Below are 25,090 nucleotides of genomic sequence, written 5' to 3' on the forward strand. Positions count from 1 at the left end.
TTTATGGTGTGTACAAACATTCACAGCACTTCAATCTTGACTACAATATGTAAATTCAAATGTGACACTGCCTGTACATACTCTTAACACTTCTGCACATTACATTCAATACTCGCAATAATCTGTATATAGCAGGTATTCTGTACATGTTTTTCTGTGTTCTGTACATGTTACTATTCTGTGTATTTTATGTGAGTACTGGAAGTTTCAACATGTGTTTTTTTCTTGAGAAAATGTCATAATGCAAAATAATAATAATGGTCCTAAAATCGTCTTCATTTTCTTTATGCAACAATATAGTTTCCTCTTTATTTAATCTTGGGGTGAAACACGTTATTGACAGGTTTTGTGAAATTCACCCAAACACATGTAAGTTGTGAATTAGACTAGTTCAGCGCTGCATGAACAATATCACACATGAATACTGTTGAATACAGATGACTTTGAAAACAAATATGCTACTCAATCAATCAAACACAAGCCATCGTGGTGACTGACATTAGTTAAGTCTGTCAAATATAAACTTGGTAAGAGTAAGGGACCATGGAGTTCCCTTCAGTATGATAACTATAAATGTGAAAGATTAACATACAAATCCTGATATTATAAGCAGCGTATATCAAAATCTAATTAAAACAAAGATCAAACAGATGTGCATTGTTAAAAATCATCAATTTCTATTTCATCACAGTTATGCTTTTCTTCTTCAAGACATGAATGGGGTTGCTATCCATCCAAAAAAATAAAAAAATAAAAAACCTTGCCCTCACCCTAAATACAATTTACTCTCCCTCATATTCTATTTGTCTTACTTTCTTCCATGAAACACATAAAATATAGATGTTTAGCAGATGATTTACACTGCTTTCCCTCCTTGCAAAATAAGATCATAACTGGTGTATCATAGACGTAGTCCATAAAACACGCACACCATACAATAGCTTCGTGTGAGGAACAAACCCAACTGTACTTCAATATTTAAGTTATCAAATATAGCTAATTTGCACTTAAATAATAATACCCAAAAACAAACCCAAAAAATCCTCAAAATGGTGGCTTCAGATGCGTCCCGCATGTAAAATGACAGACTGGGATGTGAAGAATCTTCAAGATGCAACAGGGGAAGATCTGTCAATAATGACTATAATTTTGGTCGTCACACAAAGCGATTATATGGCTTCAGAAAACACCGCATGAGTAATATGGACAACTTTTATGGCACTTTAACTTACCAGAATAAATCCCCTTCTACTTTGGTAGTATAGTACTGATGATGCGCAGCGTGAATTAACACCTGTGTTTCCCGGAAAAAAGAATGACGACAGAATATTCACTTATTGGTGGACGACTCCTTTAAACTCCCCATCTTTCTGACCTGCATTAAAACACTGTGAAAAGAACTCAAAGAATCAAAACTAGACAGTTAGCATCAAGGTGAAAAGACAATGATGTATCGTTTGTAACCGCACAGGAAACACTGCCGGAGGTTAGTGCCGTCCTGTGTTTGTAAGTCTCTGAGGTGAGTTGGCAGAATGAGTGGTCTTGCATACTAAAGGTTTCTACTGCTTCCGACAGCTGGGCCAGCTGAGTCCTCCACAGGCAGCCGTCACGATACAATACAGCACCACCTGACACGACAAGACAAAACCAGAGGAACATCATTTACTAAAATCACTGTCTACTGTACGTCTGGCCTCCTCACATGCAGCTGAAGCTTTTTATTAATAAACGTTACAAAATTTTCACCACAGCATGTCAAAATGCACGAATGATTCCACAGAAATTCGCTAAAAGCCAATGAGCAGTACTGAGGACATTTATATTAATTAATACCGGAGACAGGTATTAATACCGAGGACAGGTATTAATACAGAGGACAGGATGAATACCGAGGACAGGTATTAATACGGAGGACAGGTATGAATACAGAGGACAGGATGAATACCGAGGACAGGTATTAATACCGAGGACAGGATGAATACCGAGGACAGGTATTAATACGGAGGACAGGTATGAATACCGAGGACAGGTATGAATACCGAGGACAGGTATTAATACCGAGGACAGGTATTAATACCGAGGACAGGTATGAATACCGAGGACAGGTATGAATACCGAGGACAGGTATGAATACCGAGGACAGGTATGAATACCGAGGACAGGTATTAATACAGAGGACAGGTATGAATACCGAGGACAGGTATGAATATTGGGGACAGGTATAAATACTGAGGACAGGTATTAATACCGAGGACAGGTATGAATACCGAGGACAGGTATGAATACCGAGGACAGGTATGAATACCGAGGACAGGTATGAATACTGAGGACAGGTATTCATACTGGGGACAGGTATGAATACCGAGGACAGGTATGAATACTGAGGACAGGTATGAATACTGAGGACAGGTATGAATACTGAGGACAGGTATGAATACTGAGGACAGGTATGAATACTGGGGACAGGTATGAATACTGAGGACAGGTATTAATACTGAGGACAGGTATTAATACTGAGGACAGGTATTAATACTGAGGACAGGTATTAATACTGAGGACAGGTATTAATACTGAGGACAGGTATGAATCCTCTTTGTACTGGACATTCATTTACACAGTTTAGGGACAATTTGGAACAAAAATGTAATACAGTAATATGTCAAACTTTTGCTATTATAATCTGTTTTGAATGTATAGCTTGCTTATAGTTGTCTCTGTCCAGTAAAACGAATGCAGTGCAGCTTCCTGGCAACATTAAAACATTGCGGTTCTTGCGTAATCTGACCAGCATGACAGAGCAAGTTCAGAACAACAGCTCAAACACTGGCATGTATTTGGGGCAGACTATCTGTCTGGCAGAAGTATCATTACATATCAGTCTTTCTAAGGTTCATTTAGTGCAGGGGTAGGCAAGTTCGGTCCTAGAGAGCAGCAGTCCTGCAGAGTTTAGCTGAAAAACCCTCACCTGCCTGAAGCCTCAGGGTACGTTTACACCACAACGATATGTTTAAAACAGAGAGGTTTGTCCTTTGAGTTTTCCACGTACAGACAACACCATTGTCAAAACAATCGCCATTCACACGGATCCGTGAAAACGGCTAAAAACGGTGTATTCTGCTGCCAGGTCAGTAGATGGCGATGAAACACTATAGACTGAACACGTAATATGCATGTGCATGACGTCATCGTCTTCAGAGATTCGCGTTTTTGTTGTTTACACGAAGACCGTTTTCAAAAGCTTGCAAAGTTTTAAAAAGTTTACGTTTTCAGGGACCCAAAACGCCTTTGTCGAGGAAACGAACGGCCAAAACGCATAAGGTTTTTACGTTTTTAGTTAAAAACGGTGTTGTGTAAACAGACCCCGAGTGATCCTGAAGACACTGATTAGCTTGTTCAGGTGTGTTTGCTCAGGATTGGAGCTAAACTCTGCAGGACAGCACTTGCCTACCCCTGGTTTAGTGAAACAGTGTGGAGAACATGTCTTGATTATTTTGAACTTTTATTATTTTTTATTGCATTAAACATTTTGGAATTAATTTAGTTTAAATGGGGAGAAAAATCAGTCTTCTACACAATTTCAGAAGAAAAAACATCCAGATTGAGATCAGATTTACTAAACAGGGCAAATTATCTTGAGCGCGCAACTCCATAAAAGCACAGATGGGAGTCGTTCTGCTCGTGATCTACTGACGCAAATTAAAGAACACAGACGCAGCCGGACCGATTTCATAATGAACAACATAATTTACCAAGAGCAGTGCAAAATAGCGTCCGGTTTAAAGGCCATTGCACACTGAGTCCGAAATTTTCGTATGCGTTTTTTCGTATTTGTGATTCGGAGGCTCTGAATTGTCAAAGCACCATTCAAACTGCTTGTTACGGATGCGAAAAACGCAGAAAATCAAACCCGTTTCTGATTGTTTGATTGACATAACGTGAGGTCGTATTTATTTTTTAACGTGCGAAAAATTGTGCAAGGGCCTTAAGACATGCTTTTTTGGTGCGGTAAATAATGGCGCAAAAAACAGACGAGCGCAAACCTTAGTAAATTACGTTGCATGATTCATTTAAATATTCTCCTCCCGTAAATTTTGCGCCTGAAAGGGAAAGTCCTAAAAATGCATGTGCAATAATAATCATGTCCATACCTTTTCAGTACTAATTTCTCACTTCTTGTCTTTAGTAAATCCTGACATTAGTTTTTCCAACACCAGTAAATCTGACTATATAGTGTTTGGCTATATAGTTATTGCAGTGTCGCTCTTGGGCTTGCCCATTACTGCAGTGAGACGTACTGACAATAAACCTACAGTCCGCTCCAGAACTTACCAGCACGACTATTACGATAATGACCGTTAACTTCATGTTCTTCATACACATGGCGTGGGCCAGGTTACGGCTTGTTGTTTTAAAGGTGACAGACTGCACAGACGAGAGAAACATTCATCAGCACGCATATTATACAGTGACATAAACAAATGTGTTTCAAACAGGACATAAACCCAGAACTCACAGAATCCATCAAATTCTCAGTTTTATCGATGAGCAGTTCGAGCCTCTCTCCTCTCTGAGCTACGAGATCTACAATAGCACAATACAGCACATGTTCACTCAAACGTTCACTGACATTTATAAAAGTGATTCAAGTGACTCAGTCTCACCAATGTTCCGGACCATAATGCCTTTCAAGTCATCTACGTGCATCTGTGTTTCCGTCAGTCTGTCTGAGCCTTTGGGATCTGAGTGATGTTTCTAACAATAACAGCAAAACACATGCATGTCAATACATGGCAAAACATATTGTTCTGGGCATAGCTGCTCAGAAATGAGTTCTACAGAAGACAGAGAAATGCATAGAATGACATGAGGATGAAGAGTCTCTTTGTTTCTACTGGATATCAGTGTCACTGAAGCCGGGTTACTCCAGGTTTTCTTTGGTTTACTGAAAATTCAAAGGTGTCTGCTAAATGCATACTTGACATTTTTTTCATAGGATACACTTTTCTCTAATTATTACTTAACACAGTCATGTGAAAAGTATTGAATAAGATCTAAGCTAAAGCTCAACACCATCACATGCCTCTTAATTCTAAACCTACATGACACATATCAACAGTAGTTCAGAGCAGGGTTTCTCAACTGGTGGCTTGTTTTTGAGCGGGTCGTGGAGTGTGAAGTCGAAGAAACAACAATCATAGCAAAAAAACGTAATTCTAAATGTTTTTCTGATGCGAAACTTTTATTTTGAAAGATGACCATGACAAAGTTGTTGACTCTTCTGTCAGACGCAGTGCCTGAGAAAAATGCATTGTACTGATTCAGAATCTGCTCAGATGAGATGACATGTTGTCCGGCTATATATCAGTGTCATTGTTCTAATTTATTCTAATCTTGTTACAAAATAAAAAGTCTCTCACCTCAGAAAAACTAACTTTCCTGTCTTGTCAGACGTTATTCTGCGCACAATTCACTATATATAAAAAGCAAAATTACGAACATGCAACGTCTTAGTTACGTTGTCAATTACTAAGTCATGAAATTACCAAAAAGTATATCAAAAATATATTATGTAGCTGGTACGTCGCGGGTTTGCATGCCGGTATGATGCTCATCCTATTCATCAGGATTTTTTATGGACATCAGGATGAATATGTTTTATTAACAGTTCATGTTAGTATTGTGTATTTACCATGGTTACTTTACTTTCTGTAACCTTAAAGGGGACATATTATGCCCCTTTTTACAATAAATCATTTAAGTCTTTGGTGTGTGTCTGTGAAGTTTCAACTCAAAATACTCCACAGATAATTTTTTATAGCATGTCCAATTTGCCCCTATTTGTGTGTGAACAAAAATATGCAGTTTTTGTGCGTGTGTAAATTTTTGTAACTTTCCAGAAGAGGGCGAAGCCTTTACAGCTCGTGCTTCGGATTCTCCGGCAACAACAAAATCTCCCGCAGCCAAAATGTCAGAAATGATCAGTAGTGGAGTTCAGCTTTACATGTTTGAACCAGAGTCAGACAATAATGGAGAGACTCAGGAAGAAGTTACAACTTTTAGTCTGCACCTGGAGTTGATTCAACTTATCGATTAGCATGCTCTGTCATGGTCATATATAAATCGCTGAACTGACGCTGTTTGCGAAGCAGTCCGGCGTAAAGGGATTTGCACAAACATATAAAACTTTACATAATTTCTTAGGCACATTTCCTTCATAAATAAACTTCATCCACTGTGTCTTCAGTCTATGGAGACATCGGTAATGTTTCTGTGGTGCTGATACTATATAACAAGGATATAAACATGGCGGATTGTCTCCAGTCAAATTCCTAAAAATTTGGGTTGCGCCTTAATGACCATGGCGTTGTGACCACATTTAAGTAACCTTTAGTGTATTCTTAACCTTGGACCTCATTATTGTTAGTCTTTTTTACAGAAACACAACTTAACGATGAAGTCCAAGCTCATACCGATTTTCTTTAATATAAAAAAATATGCATTTTCATTTATACATGGTTGCAAAAACATTTTAGTTGTTATTTTTAAGTGCCATTGTTTAAAAATGACTGATGTTTCATGGACGTTCAGTTGTTATGATGCTATTAAAAATAAAATAAAACAGATTTCATACGGCCCTTTTATTGTTCAGACTTTAATAATTACATTGATAATGCTTTAATAAACTCAATTGATTAAACTTGTTTTTTTTGGTGATTCAAATTTAAATCATTTACCATTTAAACCATTAAAAGAGAATGCAGAAAATGGAAAACCTAGAATTAAAATAAAACTGCTTAATAAAATTTGGGCTTTATTTAAATAAATTTGGTATGTTTTGCTGCACATTTGATCATTTCGAAGCATCCAGATAAAATCAAGAGCAGCTTTTCTGAGTAATAATAATACATCTATTTTATATAGCGCCTAAAAAAGTTGCTTTCTCAAAGCACTTTACAGGCAAACATAACAACACAGAAAACAACACACTTTAAATACAAAAATAAAAAATAAAATGAATAATCAAGTAAAAGCAATCCTAAAACAGAATGTTTAGAGAAGAGATTTAAAAGTCCCTAATGTATTTGCGTCCCTGATGTCAGCCGGGAGAGAATTCAAAGCTTAGGAGCACAGGAAGAAAATGCTCTATCACCACAAGAACGAAGCCGTGTCTTGGGAACAACCAAGAGACAAGAGACCACTCTGAGTGAGAGGAACGCAGATTACGACGTGGTGTGCAAGGCATTAATAGATCAGTCAAGTCCTGAGGAGCCAAATTATGCAAAGCCTTACCGTATTTTCCGGACTATAAGTCACACTTTTTTTCATATTTTGGCTGGTCCTGCGACTTATAGTCAGGTGCGACTTATATATCAAAATGAATTCATACTGACTGAGATGAACCAAGAGAAAGCATTACCGTCTACAGCCGCGAGAGGGCGCTCTAGTTAGCGGAGTTGTTCAGAAGCGACACAGAGGAAGAACTCAATGGATTCAGTGTTGTGTGATGAGATCGGGAGCTTGGTGAACTTGCTTACCGGTAACTTGTTGGACTTGCTGGCTTATGCTAAATGTGTGTTCTTGGTCTTGGATTTTGTGAAATAAATTTCTAAATAAATGCGTCTTATATGTTTTTTTCCTCTTCATGACACATTTTTTTACTTATACTCCGGAGCGACACAGTATAGTCCGGAAAATACAGTATATGCTAACATCAATACGGTACCTGACAGGGAGCCAGTGCAAAGACTCTAAGACAGGGGTAATATGATTACTAGCGCTGACCCCAGACAAAACTCTAGCACACGAATTTTGTAAATATTGAAGTTTGTCAATTGAGGATTTAGATACCCCAGCTAGAAGACAGTTCTCAACACGAGAAAAGACGTTGAAAGAGTTGATCAACCTCTCAGCAACTGAGAAGGACAACATAGGACGTAAACGTGCTATATTCCTGAGGTGAAAAAAGGATGTCTTCACCGTATTCTGCACAAAAGGCTCAAATGACAGCGTGGCATCAAATATGACACCAAGATTTTTTTTTATTTGCTTTGAAACTCCAAGGCAACAGCATCAACAGACAGAGTAAGAGACCCAGCCTTTCGCAGCTGTTGGTTGACAGAAGCTGCGCACTTCCGATCACCAGGAGAATGGCGACAAAAGCTTTTCGCAACATCCTGCAAACTCATTCTTTATGCTAAGAAATTACATAAGAGGTAACGGTTCTTGAACTGTCCAGCTAATGCACCAGTAAGGCTCTGTTTATCTGTACATGTAGGATGTTTTTGTGAAATACTGAGCCTTTTGAGGGGGGTTCTAGAGCTTTTCAGAGGGAAGAGTTTGGCAACACTGTTGATCAGATAAACCTCATTTTGTGTCTTACCACACAGACAAACATAAGAGAGTATGAACAGGCAATTGTGTTTACAAATACGGCAGACGCACGTACCATTTGTGCAGCCAGCGTGCTGGAAAACTCACTGTTCATGGCGTAGGGCAGCGCGGTCTGAGCTCGCGAGCCGTAGGTGGTCTGAAATCTCTTCTTCACCTCATTGAGGAAGCCGAACGCACGGGAGCGCTCAAACTCCTGCAAGAGAGACGGACAGCTCAGTGTGTGAGTGCAGCCGCAGAGAAACACAGCTCACGAGGCAGACACACTTACGTCATCGGTGATGCACAGATAGATGATCCTCTCGTGGCAGATGTAGTGGAAGAGATAGCTGGAAAACAACAGAAGCGCATCAGAGCAGACACGCGTCACTAAACATTCACAGCCGAGCAGCACATGTCAGTCGTACCTGGCGTGAGAATACGTGAGTTTGTTGTTTTCCGATGGGATTTTGGCCAGAATCTGTTCCGTCACCTCCAGAAAGTTGCCAGAGAAGCACGCATGTTTAGCCAGAACGGTCGACCCTCGAGCCACCACCGCAAACAGGATAGCCATCACCGCAAATAAACCTGATCCAACACTGAACGGTTCACAAACACACACATGTGAGACAATTCACACGATATACTGTAGAGCTGAAAAAGGCAGAGAGCATTTCTGAGAGTGCTTCTGTTTCAATACTACACATTTACATATGTGTATACATATATTTACACATATTTACATATACTTGACCTCCTGTCAAGTGCTGTGCCCACTCAGTCTGAAGAGGCACATTGATTTTGAATGCAAAATATTTGTATTTACCTTTAAAAAAATCCCTGATTTTTGTAGGTTAAATATGATCATTGGTGTAAATTTGTGGCCTTAGGGAAAACCTAAAACAAAAAAACAGCCATGGTGGCTGATCGCAACAAAAGGTTTGTCATCAAGACAACCAAATAATTTTACCATTTTGGGAGATACTTATACTTACACATACATCTACTTAAATGTCAAATTTTGCTCGACCAGTCACATGCTTGAGTACAGCAGTGTTGATGGTTCAGATCTTCATGTAAGACATGGAACACTAACTGTTAAATTCATGCAGGACTTGACAATCATAATTCAAAAGAATACAATTGACAGACTGACAGTTTGATATTCTACATCGTGTATACTAAACGAAAATTGCAGAGAAAATAAAGAGACTCGATTGCTAATAAAACATTATGCCAACTACATCTGAGTGTTTTTCAACAGTAAAACTATTTTATTAGTTTGATTTATTTATTTCATTATTAAATCATTATAAAGTGTCACTTTGGCGCTTGAAGCTTATTATATTACGCCTTAGTATGTATTTTTCAAAGGATCTTTGTATTTTTGCCCCTGTGTTTACATAGAATCATATTTTACTGTTCAAGCCTGTCGTCGTGATGGAAAGTCTAGTTCATTCTGGATGTTTTGACATTTGTACAAGTGCAGTAAGTTAGTTATATGAATTCATTCATTTATTTAACTTACATTGACCAACATATGTGTAACATCTGTCTTCGTGAGCTTTTAGTTTATCTGACTTAAAATCTATCTGACATAGTTAATGACAACATGCATGTGTAAATGTCAAATGTCATATGTAAAGTGTGTCTTTTTGTCATCAGCTGAAGTTAGTAACCGAACTAACGTTAACGTACACCGAGAGCTGTCGTCAATCGTCGGGCCACTTATTAGGAAATCAAACAATGAGAAATCATAAAATACCATTTCCAGCATGAGATTAGTCTGATAATAAAATGACTGTGGATTAGATAAATTGATTTGATGACATGATCAACCAATCGATGATCTTTTGTGCAAGTTACCTGATATTCTGATGATCAAACAGCCGCTCGCGCTCCGCTCTTTGATGTCTTTAAACGGAAGTGGCCATAAACAGTAGTTTCATTGCCTGACAAACATGGTTGAAAACATAAACAACTGATACTGTTCAGAATAACAGCAGTCTAAGTAAATACAGAAATGAAACAAACGTAACTGGTTTCCGCGATACGTCACAAACGTGCGACCACGAAAATATTTCCGCGTTGCGTCACACGCGCGTGACAGGGTTCTTTAAAGGTATAGCTCACCCAAAAAAAAAAAAAAAAAAATCAGTCATCATGTAGGCTGGCTACACCTCAAGTTGTTCCAAACCTGTATGAGTTTCTTTCTTCTGCTGAACACAAAAGAAGATATTTTGAAGAATGTCTGTAACCAAACAGTGGATGGGCCCCATTGACTTCCCTAGTATTTTTTTTTCTATTCACCTTATTGCGCCCCGCCCACTTTTAATACTTTGCTCTTCCTCATTTTGTCATCCGACTTCCGCTAAACTGACAAGACATCTGGTAGCTATTTGTCTGGAGCATAGTAGTTAATTATAGCTAGCTATATAACTTTAGCGAAAGACAAATAACGTTAATGCCGTAAATGTTTTAAATTGGGAGCACGAAGAAAACTTTATACCACGATCAGACGGTGTCATGTCCCATCCATCATCATTGTTAACGTGGGTATACAATATGAATAAGTGCCCAGAGGTAACCTATGGGACATATTTAACTGTATATTTAGCTACTAGCAACTTCCTATACTTAAAGGGCATATTGCAGTTTTGTATTATTATTTTGTATTAATATATAACCTTGTATGAAAATATTATATGAAAAGTTAATGCAGGATTTAAAATAGTTTTGCAAGACATAAGGGCACAAATTTAGTAGAAAACGTTTTTTTTCAACATGGCGTCATATTACGTCACGCGAGGGAGTTGTTTGCCGGGCTCTGTGTTTGCTCAGAGCAGAGTAGGATGGTATTCAGTAGGAGCGGTCGTGATTCAGTGTGTTTTCGGTGATAATTGTATTTCAATTAATCATTGTCGCGGTAAGTTATTGTGAATTATGGCCTGTCAGGACATTGAGTCCACAGGTTTCAGAACAAGAAAAAGGATGGTGCTATCTTTCATGCTTGGGTGCGTTTTGTAAGAGACGGGACTTCACTTCTGCATCTGGTTTGAAAAACACGGTAGTGTGTACATTCACTTTAAACCGAATGATTATAATACCGTCGATATGATGGAGTTCAACATGGGGTGCTGAAGCAAGAACCAATTGAGACTCCGTGCTGGTGCGGTTCCTTCGGTGCACCCTGTCCTTCACTGTCCCGCTCCTTCACTGTCCCGGCTCCTTCACTGTCCCGGCTCCTTCACTGTCCCGGCTCCTTCACTGTCCCGACTCCTTCACTGTCCCGCTCCTTCACTGTCCCGGCTCCTTCACTGTCCCGGCCCCTTCACCGTCCCGGCCCCTTCACCGTCCCGACTCCTTCACCGTCCCGGCTCCTTCACCGTCCCGACTCCTTCACCGTCCCGGCTCCTTCACCGTCCCGCTCCTTCACCGTCCCGGCTCCTTCACCGTCCCGGCTCCTTCACCGTCCCGACTCCTTCACCGTCCCGCTCCTTCACTGTCCCGACTCCTTCACTGTCCCGCTCCTTCACTGTCCCGGCTCCTTCACTGTCCCGCTCCTTCACTGTCCCGACTCCTTCACCGTCCCGGCCCCTTCACCGTCCCGGCCCCTTCACCGTCCCGACTCCTTCACCGTCCCGGCCCCTTCACCGTCCCGGCCCCTTCACCGTCCCGGCTCCTTCACCGTCCCGGCTCCTTCACCGTCCCGGCTCCTTCACCGTCCCGGCTCCTTCACCATCCCGGCTGCTCCTTCACCGTCCCGGCTGCTTCACCGTCCCGGCATTGGCATTTACCGTAAAATGCCATTTTCACAAGATGTAAAATAAATATCTGATGTCCCCAGTGTGTGTGTGTGTGAAGTTTTAGCACAAAATACACCACAGATATTTTAATATAGCATGTTAAAGTTGTCACTTTTTGAGGGTTTGCAAAAACGCACCGTTTTGTGCCTGGCCCTTTAAATGCAAATGAGCTGCTGCAGAGGGCGGGGTTTCAAGAGCTCACGTGTGTTAGCAGCTGCGATTACCTCACGCAGACACACTAAAATTACAGAAACTGTTCTGCCTTTAATGTTAAAACGGAGTCAGACAAAGATGGAGAGACTCAAGAAGAAGTGACAACATGTAGAAGCAACAGGACGTCTCTGAACGGTTAGTTGATGAATTTATGTTGCTGATGTGGAGTTAACTATCTTCAATTAGGATATTCTGTCATGGTAATCTATAAGTCGCTCGTATAGGAACTGCTGTGAGATGCACACAGAGTGACTTTCTATTGCATGTGAAAAGATGGATGCTAAAGTTTGAGCTGACTCACAAATGTACTCGACTACAACAACTCTTCCTGTTCTCAACATGGACTGTGTGTTCAGGGGGCGGGGCTTGTGTACATTTTAGGCTTGCTGATGTCACTAACCCAGGAGGAATGTCGTGTAGTTCCTACCAGCCGTTTGTTGTAGTCCTTTTCTTTAAAAGCAAATATCTTCTTTTGCTTTGAACTTTGAGCGTTGTAACTTTGCAGATGTTGTTTATGCTCAAACGGCAACATTACACACTAAAGTTAGAAAAGTTAAATCATACTTTACCACCCCTTTAATAAAGTCCCTCTTCCTCTGGAAACTGTCTCCTAATGGCTGACATACACAAAACATGCAGGTAAAGGCGCGCGGGAAGTCATTTTCGACAGGGGGTGCTGGCGGCGGGGTGGGGATACTGACACACAATCAAAGACAGTACAGTTTATTCCCCGTGCTATACAGTTCTGCAGGCAGGGGCGTTTGTTTATAAAACAGGGTGGGTCGTTAGGCAGCTTAGGGGGGTTCGGGGGCATGCTCCCCGGAGAAATTTTGGATTTCTCGGACCTACATATGTGCATTCTAAGGTGTTTGAAGGCCAAAAAATTGGAATACAATAGGAGCAAATAATGAATAAAAATACGTTTATTTGTATTATGTACAAACTTTTGTTTCGTCATGTTTTCATAGCTCAATAGCGTTTCGGTGTGCTCAGATGTGCGCGCGCTGCAGTCGCTAGGAAACATGCACAGACGCGCGCGGACATGGATTTCTGTCGCGCAGGAATGTTTATTTTAAAACAACCACAAGTAGATTAAGTGTTCATAAACCGCATAACGGCCAAAAAAAAGGCCTAAGTGCCACAAAGTAACAGACAAAAAAGTAACAGACTATGCAAATCTGTCTTATCCGAGGGACATTCTTAAACGCTTAACGATCCTTTATATAAATCTGGGCCTGCATGGCGGCAGGAAAAAGACGCAGAGATGTAAGACACCGTGTCTCTACCTTACGATGATTTCGGTACACCAAAGGTACCGGGAAGTTCGCCGGCGGGAACTACAGTAGCTTGTCCTGCTCGTAGTAGTTAGTTGCGCAACTTGTGTGTGGGCCGTGAGTGTGCGTGCTGCGTAGGCGCGTCAAGGCACATCTGATTGGCTAATACTACACACTGAAGATAAATTAAATAATTTTTAATTAAATAATAACTAAAATTATCCATCTCTTCATCCCACACACCAAACGTGAAACAAAATGTCGTGGAACAGAAACAACAACCAGAAATATTTATAAGCTATCATTTTATTGTCATCACAGTTTGCCAAAGGGGGTGCTGCAGAGCCAACAGGGGGTGCTGCAGGTCTAGTTCCCGCGTCCATGGGTAAGGATCTAAATACTAGCTTTGCTATTGCCTGATACATGATAAAAATCTCTACAATATTGTTAGTGTTATACATAGGCTATCGTCGGCTAACATGGACATATCTATAAGCTAACACTGGTCTCTCACCGAGACCCTTGCCCTGTTCTCCTCACACCACAACTCAATTGGCGCTTTTCCACTGCATGGTACGGCTCGGTTCGGCTCGGTACGGTTCGACTCGGCGCGGAACGGTTCGGCTCGCTTCGCTTTTCCACTGCGTGGTACGACTCGACTCGGTACGGTTCGGTTCGCTTTAGCTCGGTTGCTTTTCCACTGCAGTTAGTACCGCTTCAAAGTGGGCGGGACTGATCGTTAATAGTTGTAGGTCCGATGGTAGCCGTGTGCGGCTAAGAGCTGTGCTACTTCTTGGAACACTTTTTCATTCCGTGTTGCCCCATCCAGCTCTCGCTAGATCCGCTCCTCGGCAACCAACGAGAGGAAAGTCTGCACCTCGTCCACTGACCACGATTCAGCCATTTCTTGTTTGATTTTTTTTTACTTATTTTGTCAACTAAATACTCTAAAAACAGGTGCTACCGCGTTGGCTGTTGTCTGGCTATTTAAATCTAGCGGGTTAAGTGTCTCGTGTCGCAAATACAATGACGCTGAAGTGACGATTCTGTCTGACCAATCAGTGATCTGCAGTGTTTTCACGTCACATTTAGTATCGGTACGGTGCGCTTGGAACCTCAACAGAGGTGGTACCATTTAAAGCGAGCCGAAGCGAGCCGTGCCGTACCGTACCATGCAGTGGAAATGTGCCATAAATGAGCCCTACCGAACCGAGTCGTACCGTACCATGCAGTGGAAAAGCGCCAATAGTGTCTCCTCTGACTGTTGTTTTGTCGAATCCTGCTCTCTTGGCCACATAGCAGGCTCATAATTATATGGCTGAGGTCTGTCATACGATTAAACATTTAGGCTACAATTTCCTCAGCATCCGAACTGTCATTGCGATCCATTGCTTTCCTATAGGCCTTTATCACAGTGCGCGTGTCGTCACTTCCAATGGCGAATAGTAGCGTAAACCGACTTCTGGTCTAGTCTGTAGCAATGGCGGCGAGCACAGAGAGGAATTGTTGTTGCGTTCCTAAATGTTCTAATATACTAAACAGCCGTATCTCAGTTTCCATTCTTTTCCAACTGATGAAAAAGCGAAGAAAATGTGGATCCATGCTATTCGGCGGGATGAAGGCAAAAGTTTAGCAGTTTTAAAAGGGAGTAAAGTTACGTACGTATGCGGGAAACACTTCACAGAATTAGTGATGGGCAATCCGGCTCTTTTTCGTGAGCCGGCTCATTTGACTCAGCTCACTGAAATGAGCCGGCTCTTTTGACTCACAAACGGCTCTTTAAAAAATAAACGTTTTAACTCCCTGAAAGTCCACCGCACAACAGTGCAACGTGAATATTCACATTTTTTATTGTCCATAACAACCCGAAAAATTGCCTGCTTGCCTTGCACATCTAATTAATGTGCAAAGTTTTCCGATAATTTTTCTTAGGCCTAGGCCTACCTTCCTTTTTTTTATGTGGATGTTTTTGAGCTTGTAGAAGTTAGCTCACGTTCTTCTGAACATCTTGCGCTGCCATTGCCCGATGTCATTTCTGAGTTATATCCATAATCTGCCTCTCTTTTAAATGTTCCACAAGTGGTAGGCTACAATGACTGGTTGTTTTAAAATATAACTAATATCGAAACAAAATAACCCTGTCAGTCTCATCTACGAGACGTTTAGGCCTCCTCCTGACAGCTCGGCTCATAGCTTGCAAGTTTGCTTAGTGGCAAACTTTCTTCATTTGATTGGTTTAACCGCCACCCGCCCAAATTGAATTAAAATATTATTTTTTGTCACGCCATCCGCCCGATCAGCGGTTTATCCGCATATAGTGTGTGTGTGTGTGCGTGCGTGCTCGGCCCTCCCTCATGCAGTATAATTGGTTGACATCGCGTGTTTGATTGACAGGAACAGAGTGTGAGGCTGATCAGACAGTCGAAACGAATGTGTGTGCGCCTTTAGGCCGATAGCCTAATTATTTTGTTGTGTTTCTTTGAATTAGTCAATTATTTTAAATAAAATTAAAATAATTTATTATTTCTTTATTACATAATGATTTAATTTCTATAGGCTATATATTTTTAAATAGAGTCGGCTCTTCAGATATGCGAGCCAGCTCCCGTCGTTCACCTAAAAGAGCCGGCTCTTAGATCCGGCTCATTCGCGAACGACCCATCACTACACAGAATCTGACTACTCGTCAACAGCCAATTGTAAACGCTTGAAACGTGGAGTTATACCGTCCAGGTTCGAGTGGAACAACTGGGGGAGTGTTCGCCAAAAACGACCCAATGTACTAGATGAGGTACCGTTAAAGCGCCAATATTGAAGTGAATCAGAGATCAGTGGTGAACAGCCTGTAGTCTATTACGGACCCGTCCCACCCACAGACCATGACTACTCAACACCTCCGAGTTTGTTTAGATGCTGCAGCAGAGAGAATTAGAGAGTTGGAGGCTGAAGTGCGAGATGTGTCTGTCTCCCGCATTCAAATAAATCGATTTTGTCTCTCGGATGACGACTTCCGATTTTACACACGCTTTCCCTCAGAGAAGGTTTTCAGGACTTTCTGGGCATCAATAGAAGCATCAGCATCGAACCTTGTGTATTGGTCTATGGCACAGAGACATGGCCTAGAGACGGTTCCAGGACCAGGCCCTAACAGAAAGCTTCAGCTTATTGATGAGTTTTTCCTTTATTCACCTTTGGCTAAGCCCCGCCCCCCTTAGTTACTGTTGCTACCTCCGACAACTTCATCTGGGCTCTGGTTTGGTATCAACATGGCTTATGCTGTGACGGCTCTTCCTGCTGAAATGTTGTCAAACTTTTATAAAGCAGCAAATAAAGTGTCCGATAGAAGTAGGCAAACGGGGCTGCAGTGTGCGTTCGAAGGCTATATTCAAGACATACCGGTGAAACGCAAGCAACAACAAGCCAAATAGAGGCAAAAGCATAACGGTCACAGTCAAAAAATTAACCACCGCTTATCCTAATCGAGACGGAGGCTGGGACTAACAATATCAGGAGCAACACTGTTCATGCAAAGCTGGGTAATGTTAGGTCTCTATTCACTTCTATAATCGTTATTACAAAGCAAACGGACTACGCGAGTATAAAGTTGTATTTATTAATAGCAGCGTGTGCTAGCGTATCAACAATTAGGGCAGAGAACCGATATCATAACCTAAACAGCATAAAACTGTCTAACTAGTATAACTTCACAGTAAGGTTAATTGGTCAATCTAAACGCTGTTAAACGCTGTGATTGGTCAATCTACATTCTAGGGCGTGGCTTCGCCAAAGGCGAATTGCTGTTGCGTGTCTGCAGGTCTACGAGAGAAGGTCTTGGCAGATATCTTCAATGTGAGTACGACAACGGTCAGTCGAGTTATCATAACATGGGCAAATTTTCTGTGCCTTGTTTTGGGGTCCTTGCCTATTTGGATGACCAAAGAGCAAGTCAGAGCAATCATGCCAGCAAAATTGAAGAAGTACTGCCCAGATGTCTGTGTTATTTTGGACTGTCCTGAGATCAGATGTGAAAACCCCACAGCACTTACACTACAGTCGGAGATGTTTTCACATTATAAAAAATACCCTACCTTCAAAGGCTTGGTTGGTGTTGCTCCACGTGGGGCCATAACCCTTGTTTCACAGCTGTTCACTGGATCCATCACAGACAGGGATATAACTAAACCGTCTGGACTTTTGGAACTGCTGAGACTGTTGTCTGGCAGATAAAGGCTTTACCATAGAGCGACTGCTTGAGAATGTGGGAGCCAGACTAGTTATCCCTTCATTCAAAAGAGCAGCCCAATTTACAAAAGAGGAGACGAAACGTACACATTCAATAGCCCGTCACAAGGACTGTGGTGGAAAGAGTAATTAAAGAATTAAAGAAAACCACATCTGGGACTCTACCATTCCTCTCACACTGACAGGCACTGTGAACCAAATATGGGCAAACTGCTGTTTAATGGCTAATTACCAAGGCCCACTTGATGTAAATGATGATGTTGTATAAAACGTTTATACAGAAAATGTAAGTCACCACCAATCAAATGCCTGTCATTTCATAACTTTAATAAGTTTAGAGTTTAATTTGTACAAAAATATTGAATTGTGAAAACTTGCATTTAATGTTGCAAAATTATTTTAGTAAATGAGCTTTAAAAGTTGCAAACTTAAAAATTGGAAAAAAAGTTTTATTGCACCACTTTTATACATGTCTGTACAAGTATTGACTGCATTGTGACAATTAAAAAGTTCAGTTACAATCTCATTCATTCATTACAAATTTACGATTCAGCCACATTCACCAGTAACAGCGGATTATCTGTAAATCCCAGTTGTCTCCGACTAAAGTTTATAAAACTATCCCGTGTAAAATTATCACTACAGATGCAGGTTTTGGCGGTGATCCTTAGCTCAGTTCACAGTCTTTGTAAAATGTTTTAGCAATATATTTCTAACATTTATAATGTGTTAAGATTATTTTTTTGAATTGCCTTTACAGGGACTTTAAATAAAAGTCCCCGCTAAACATAGAACCCAAAAAGTTGTAACTCAGTGTGTGTGTGTGTGTGTGTGTGTGTGCTGGTAATCCCTACATTATGAGGACAAAATGTCTCCACAAAGATGGCAATATCCACAATCCTTGTCCTTTTGGGGACATTTTTAGCCTACATTTAAAACAGCTTATAAATCATACTAAATTATGTTTTTTTAATAGGCCTACAAAATTGAGAAAGTTTTCTGTGAGGGGTAGGTTTAGGGTTAGTAAAGGTGTGTTGAAGACAGATTTGACTTCCAAAGAAACAGAACTAGAGGCTTTCGCCTGCAAAGCATGTGAAAATTAGACTGTTTATGAATTGCACATTTGAAATAGGGATGCACTGAAAATTCTGGTCGAAACTGATAACCGATAATTATTTATGTTTGAAAACCGATAACCGATATATTGGCAGATAAATCTAAATAAAAAAATTATGTCATTTTTGAGAGCTTGATTACAAAAACAAAAGTCTCATTATTAAAAGCCATGACCCACAGATAATTATAATGTTCTCATTATATTTTTATGTAGTCTATATGACCGACTTCACTGCACATGTTGCACTTTACTGTATTTTCCTTTTTTGAAGTGATTTCAATCATATTTAAAGCAATTCAAAACCATCATGGTGAACAGTGCGCATCAGAAGTGTCTCAGCGGAAGGAAATAATGCATTATTTATCGGCTTTAATACATCAGCCAAATGTTCTTTTCGGGCCAATAACGATAACTTTAAAGATTAACATAAATCGGTCGATACCGATATAGTGGCCGATATATCGTGCATCCCTAATTTCAAACAAATATACTGTTAGCTTTTAAAGAAAGTGAAAAACATATAGACCCTCCCTACACATAGACACATCTCATTAATTTCCTCCTTATTTTCTCTCTCCTCTATTTCGGTCAGCATCAGAGCCATATGCCTTCATGTGACACACACAACATTCAGAGCTGGACCTTCTACATCAGCCATCATCACTGGAGGAACTGGAGGATATCAACTCTCACACACTTCAGATAACACGTGGCATGAGGTTTTTTTCTTTTTTATTTATATATCTTTCAGTTTTTCTTTTTTATTTCTTTGCTCTTCGATCTGCTTTACACTCTCTACATTGAGCATCCTAAACAATCCCCCTTTTAAAGCTGCACAGAAAGTGTTTCTGGGTCTTGGCAGTGAAAGTGTCCAGCTCAAACTGAAGCAGCTGCTCCACAAAGTTGTGTAAAGATCTAAGGATTCAACAGTAATCTGTAGAGTCTGCGGCTTTAAAGGGGTCGTCGGATGCAGAATTCACTTTTATATGGTGTTTGCATATAAATGTGTCTTTGCCGTGTGTGAACACAACCACCATACAATGAAATACAAATCCATTCACTCAAAAAGCCTAAACACTCTCAATAATCAAGCCGTTTGGATTTTATGAGCAATATGATGTCAAATTGCTCATGCTCCGCCCACGACTGCTGACAGACTGTCCCGTATTAGCATATTTCCTTATTAGCATATTTCTATGATGGTATTTTTGGTGCAAATCAACTGAGCGCCTGACAGTGGAATTTGTACTTATAGATAATAGCCACACGTGTGTATCAGTAAATTTGAAGTCACAGAGAGAAATGTTATAATAAGATATTTTTTCTCTCTCCCACAAACACAACACAACAGTTGCACCTTCTCAAATTCTTCATTGCAGGCGCACAAATCCTATTCTACAAATCACAAATTAAGAAACTCGTACGCTCACATTTTTGCTACAGTTGCTGCAGTGAATATGGTGCAAAACACATTCACACACCCGCATCAACAAATCACGGATAAATTTTGCTCATCCGCAAATCAGTGTGTGCATTCATCCAATGAGAGTTGCACACTTATATTTTCTCACAAATGTCTTGTATATTTTTCTAGCACAAACTCAAACATAACTTACAACTGCTTGAATCTGCTGTGAGGAATCTCCTTCGTCGCAGCAATATTAATCAGTTAATATTTTAACACAGTGTTGACTGTCTGTTTTGAACATGACCTCTGTGTGAGTGAGAGAGAGCTTCAGCACAACCAGATCTACTTTTCCTGCAGATAAAGGTCTGACATTTCCCACATTAAACATCACGATCTAACTTTAATGTAGTTGAGGATGGTGTGCTTATAGCAAAGGGTTTTTCTACACTTTAATGTAAAAGACAGATTATACTTAATTGGTTTTCAGTCTTTATTCAGGAAATTTGTCAGTAAATATAGATTTTGTAACTGAGGCTACTCTTTAGACTGGATGTCACTTTAAGTCTATAATGGTGTCTTGATGCTCTTAATGGTCTACAGACGTGAAGTGAACTGTACCTTTTCATTTTTTTAACCTGACATTTTTCGAAGCTAGATTTTTCATGAAGAGAGTTTGTATCTAAACAAATCAGTAGTGTTTAAGCACATTTCAATTGAATATATTTTAAAGTAAATTTTGTATTTGTATGTCAACATGTGTATGTCAAGTTGATTTTGTTACGGTGTGGAAGGATGAACCCAATCGCAGACAGTATGAACTCACACAACATTTAATATAACAGAAAAACAAGGGAAAACAAAACCCACGAGAGGGTAAAACGAGGGCAAGACTGACAAGGGATGACTAAACTTGATACACACTAGACAAACTTGACAATAAACTAACAACAGGATCAGGATAAAGCACTTACTAGACAAGACTCTCACAAGGTATTCACAGGTAAGTAGACACAGGAAAGAATCACAATGAACCGACACAGGACAGCAAACACATGGGGATTATATAAGGAACACTAATGACGAAGACAGGTGAAACTGACTAGACAATAATCACAAGACGAGGATAACAAGGGGGCGGGGTTACTTAACGAGACAACACAAGCACATGACCCAAACAATTGGCCATGCGCTTGTACACAAAACATGATTCTGTCATGATCCTGCCTTACAACCAGGGAAACTCAAGGACACCAAGGCAGAATCATGACAGATTTGATCTATTCCATGCTCAGAAAAAAAAAATCTTATTATGTTTTTTCGTGGGCTTTAAATACAAATAATTTGATGTATAATTTGGCAGTTAAGTATTTTATGTTAGCAGTGTCAGTATAAAATTGCTTTGTAACTAATTCCACAACTATTCCTATTATCACATAGCAAATAAAATAATAAACAAGCTTTTTTTGTAATTTGTAATTGACAGAATCTTCACACTAGATTTCTAAATGTTGGACTAAATAAAACATCTCAGTTGAATAAACTATAAAAAACTAGTTGAGCAACTAGTTTAATATTTTAGAATTGAAGTCAATGGGCCAACTAAAAAATAATATGTAGGCCTATTCTTTTTGATAATATTCAGTGTCGGAATTGACGATGATGCATGAATAAAAACAAATCATATTTTATATTAACTACTAACAAATTATCTATTTGTGCATAATTTGACAAAAAATGCGTCATAGATAAAAACACAGCAGGAGAAAAATATTTGATATGTGAAATGTGTTTTTATGTATAGGCTACTGTTCACCTCATTTCATTTTGTTGGCTCTTTGGTAACTGGGAAACATAACTTTTGAAGAAATCACTTTCACTTGATAAATAGGCTATTAAAATTTGTTATGTTTATTTATTGACGGGTTATCATAGTTTTACAATGACTTTTCATAGTTTTAGATTGAAAGTCTAGATCAAAATATCCATATAAAAGTAATTTAAAACATTCACACTTGATAAAAATAGAAAAAGGTTAATCTAATTGTTTGAAGCAACAACTAGAACATAAATTCGCGACTTTAAATAAACAACCATTTCCATCCTCAGGACTTCTGGCGCGGTGACGTCGCCTCTGACGTCATAAGCACTCAGTCAACAGGTCGATGTGTAGAGAAGTGAATCTGCGGCGTCGCGCGACATCAAAGGTAGGAGAAACTATATTTACATTATTTCACCATTAGATGGCGACAAAGACTGTCTTTATGGGACAGTCTGTCAGTTGTAGTGAACACGGAGAAGCAAGACGAAAATAACTAGCGTGTCAGGGCGCGGGAAAACCCCTTAACTGTTAAAGTTCATGATATCGCAGCGGACATTCAAACAGATGTTTTATTAGGAATAAGTGACTGAGCTGAAGGAAAATGCTAATGTTATATCTACTGTAAATGCAGGTACTCTCGCTTTCTCAATCTCTCACAATACTCTATAAGCTTCAATTAACAATATCAATGAGAATATGTTTGCGTTGCTAAGATGGTTGCTATGGGTGTTGTGCAGTGATACATTGCCGTGTTTTATGCTGGAAAAACTGCAACAATCGTTTTATATACTAGATAAATATACTGCAGATAATAGCTTCATTGGTAAATTAAGTTGTTTAGCATTTATAATTCAGTCCACATCATTGTTTCAAATGTAAACAAGATGATTGTAATGAGTAATGAGAACATTTGGTTTAAGTTAATCACCAAAACACAACAGTATGACCTTCAATTTAGTACTTTTAAAGGAATAGTTCAACCAAACATATAGTGTATGGCCCTGTATGAGTTTCTTTCTCCTGCTGAACACAAAAGAAGATATTTTGAAGAGTAGGCCTAGCCTATATCAGTAACCAAACTGTTGATGGGGTCCATTGACCTCCATAGTACAGGGGTAAAAACTAATTACTACTGATACTCTTCAAAATGTCTTCTTTTGTGTTCAGCAGGAGAAAGAAACACTACAGGATTGGAACAACTTGAGGGAGGGTGAGTAAATGATGACAGGATTTTCATGTTTGGGTGAACTATCCCTTTAACAGCTGTTCATTTAATAGCAAACAGTGCAATATTCATGTTTCAAATCACCCTCTTTGCTGAAATAAGTAACAGAGGCTACAGGTGCCACTTTAGAAAATACATTTACATTACCTAAATTACTTAACATAAAATCCATAATGTTTATCTATCCTGTGTGTTATCAAAAGATGTGATGAAGTTATGAAACTGCCATGAAGTTTTGTGCCAGTTCAGTAAATGTTCTCACTGTGTCATATAACTGAATATATTGTAGTTATAGTAATGTCTCCACCATGCTAATCTGTTTACAGTATCACATGGTATACTGTGATGTAAAACGCTGTGTTTGGTGACATCTGTCTCTCTTCTTCTGATGCATCTCTGATCAATCTGATGTTATACACATTCATTGACTGTTTCCTGTCCCTAGTCTATCCTGCTCTGTTCACTAAGCTAATCTCACACACACACACACACACACACACACACACACACACACACACACACACACACACACACACACACACACACACACACACACACACACACACACACACACACACACACACACACACACACAGACCCTCACTCACTCACTCACTCACTCACTCACTCACTCACTCACTCACTCACTCACTCACTCACTCACTCACTCACTCACTCACTCACACACACACACACACACACACACGTACACACACACACACACACACACACACACACTCACTCACTCACTCACTCACACTCACTCACTCACTCACTCACTCACTCACTCACTCACTCACTCACTCACTCACTCACTCACTCACTCACTCACTCACTCACACACACTCACTCACACTCACTCACTCACTCACTCACACACACACTCACACACTTGATAATAACATTATAAAAGGCTGTGCATTAAATGTTTATAGATGAAACACTTATATTGTGTTGTGAAAAGGATACTTGGTACAATACACAAAATCACCAAGTTAACACAATTGCTGAAATGCTTTTCAAAAATGTACTGATGATCACACACACACACACACACACACACACACACACACACACACACACACACACACACACACACACACACACACACACACACACACACACACACACACACACACACACACACACACACACACACACACACACACACACACTCACTCTTACTCACTCACTCACTCACTCACTCACTCACTCACTCACTCACTCACTCACACACACACACACACACACACACACTCCCTCACGCACGCACGCATGCACACACACACACACACACACACACACACACACACACTAAAAAACTGTAATATCACAACAGATCATCAGTACATTTTTTAAAAACATTTCAGCATGTTTAAAGATTTTGTTAACTTGGTACAATACACAAAATCACCAAGTATACTTTTCTCAACACAATATAAGTGTTTCATCTATAAACATTTAATGCACAGCCTTTTATAATGTTATTATCAAGTGTACTGGGATTTATAGTAATAATAATAATAATAATGTTACATTTATATAGCGCTTTTTCTGAGACCTCAAAGTGCTTCACATAGAAGGGGGGAATCTCCTCAACCACCACCAATGTGCAGCTC

The 25,090-nt window shown here is 39.9% G+C and overlaps 1 protein-coding gene across 3 annotated transcripts; it reads right to left on the bottom strand.

The window, feature by feature from the left end:
• Positions 1-1,222: 1,222 nt before the first annotated feature.
• On the bottom strand, positions 1,223-13,772 carry sybl1 (synaptobrevin-like 1). Of its 3 annotated transcripts, none has more exons than XM_079630759.1 (9): positions 13,673-13,772; positions 10,234-10,319; positions 8,796-8,966; positions 8,660-8,717; positions 8,447-8,584; positions 4,662-4,752; positions 4,514-4,581; positions 4,330-4,422; positions 1,223-1,628 (listed from the first exon to the last, which is right to left on the bottom strand). In XM_079630759.1, exons 3-9 carry the CDS (start codon positions 8,939-8,941, stop codon positions 1,560-1,562), a joined length of 663 nt encoding a protein of 220 aa, XP_079486885.1. In that variant the 5' UTR covers positions 8,942-8,966; positions 10,234-10,319; positions 13,673-13,772; the 3' UTR covers positions 1,223-1,559. The 3 variants fall into 3 exon arrangements, with proteins under 3 accessions (XP_079486885.1, XP_079486884.1, XP_079486883.1); XM_079630758.1 differs by lacking the exon at positions 13,673-13,772 and adding an exon at positions 10,407-10,457; XM_079630757.1 differs by lacking the exon at positions 13,673-13,772 and having other exon boundaries at positions 10,234-10,464.
• Positions 13,773-25,090: the final 11,318 nt, after the last annotated feature.

The sequence above is a fragment of the Phoxinus phoxinus genome (genome assembly GCF_949152265.1).
Source record: "Phoxinus phoxinus genome assembly, chromosome: 12".
NCBI lineage: Eukaryota > Metazoa > Chordata > Actinopteri > Cypriniformes > Leuciscidae > Phoxinus > Phoxinus phoxinus.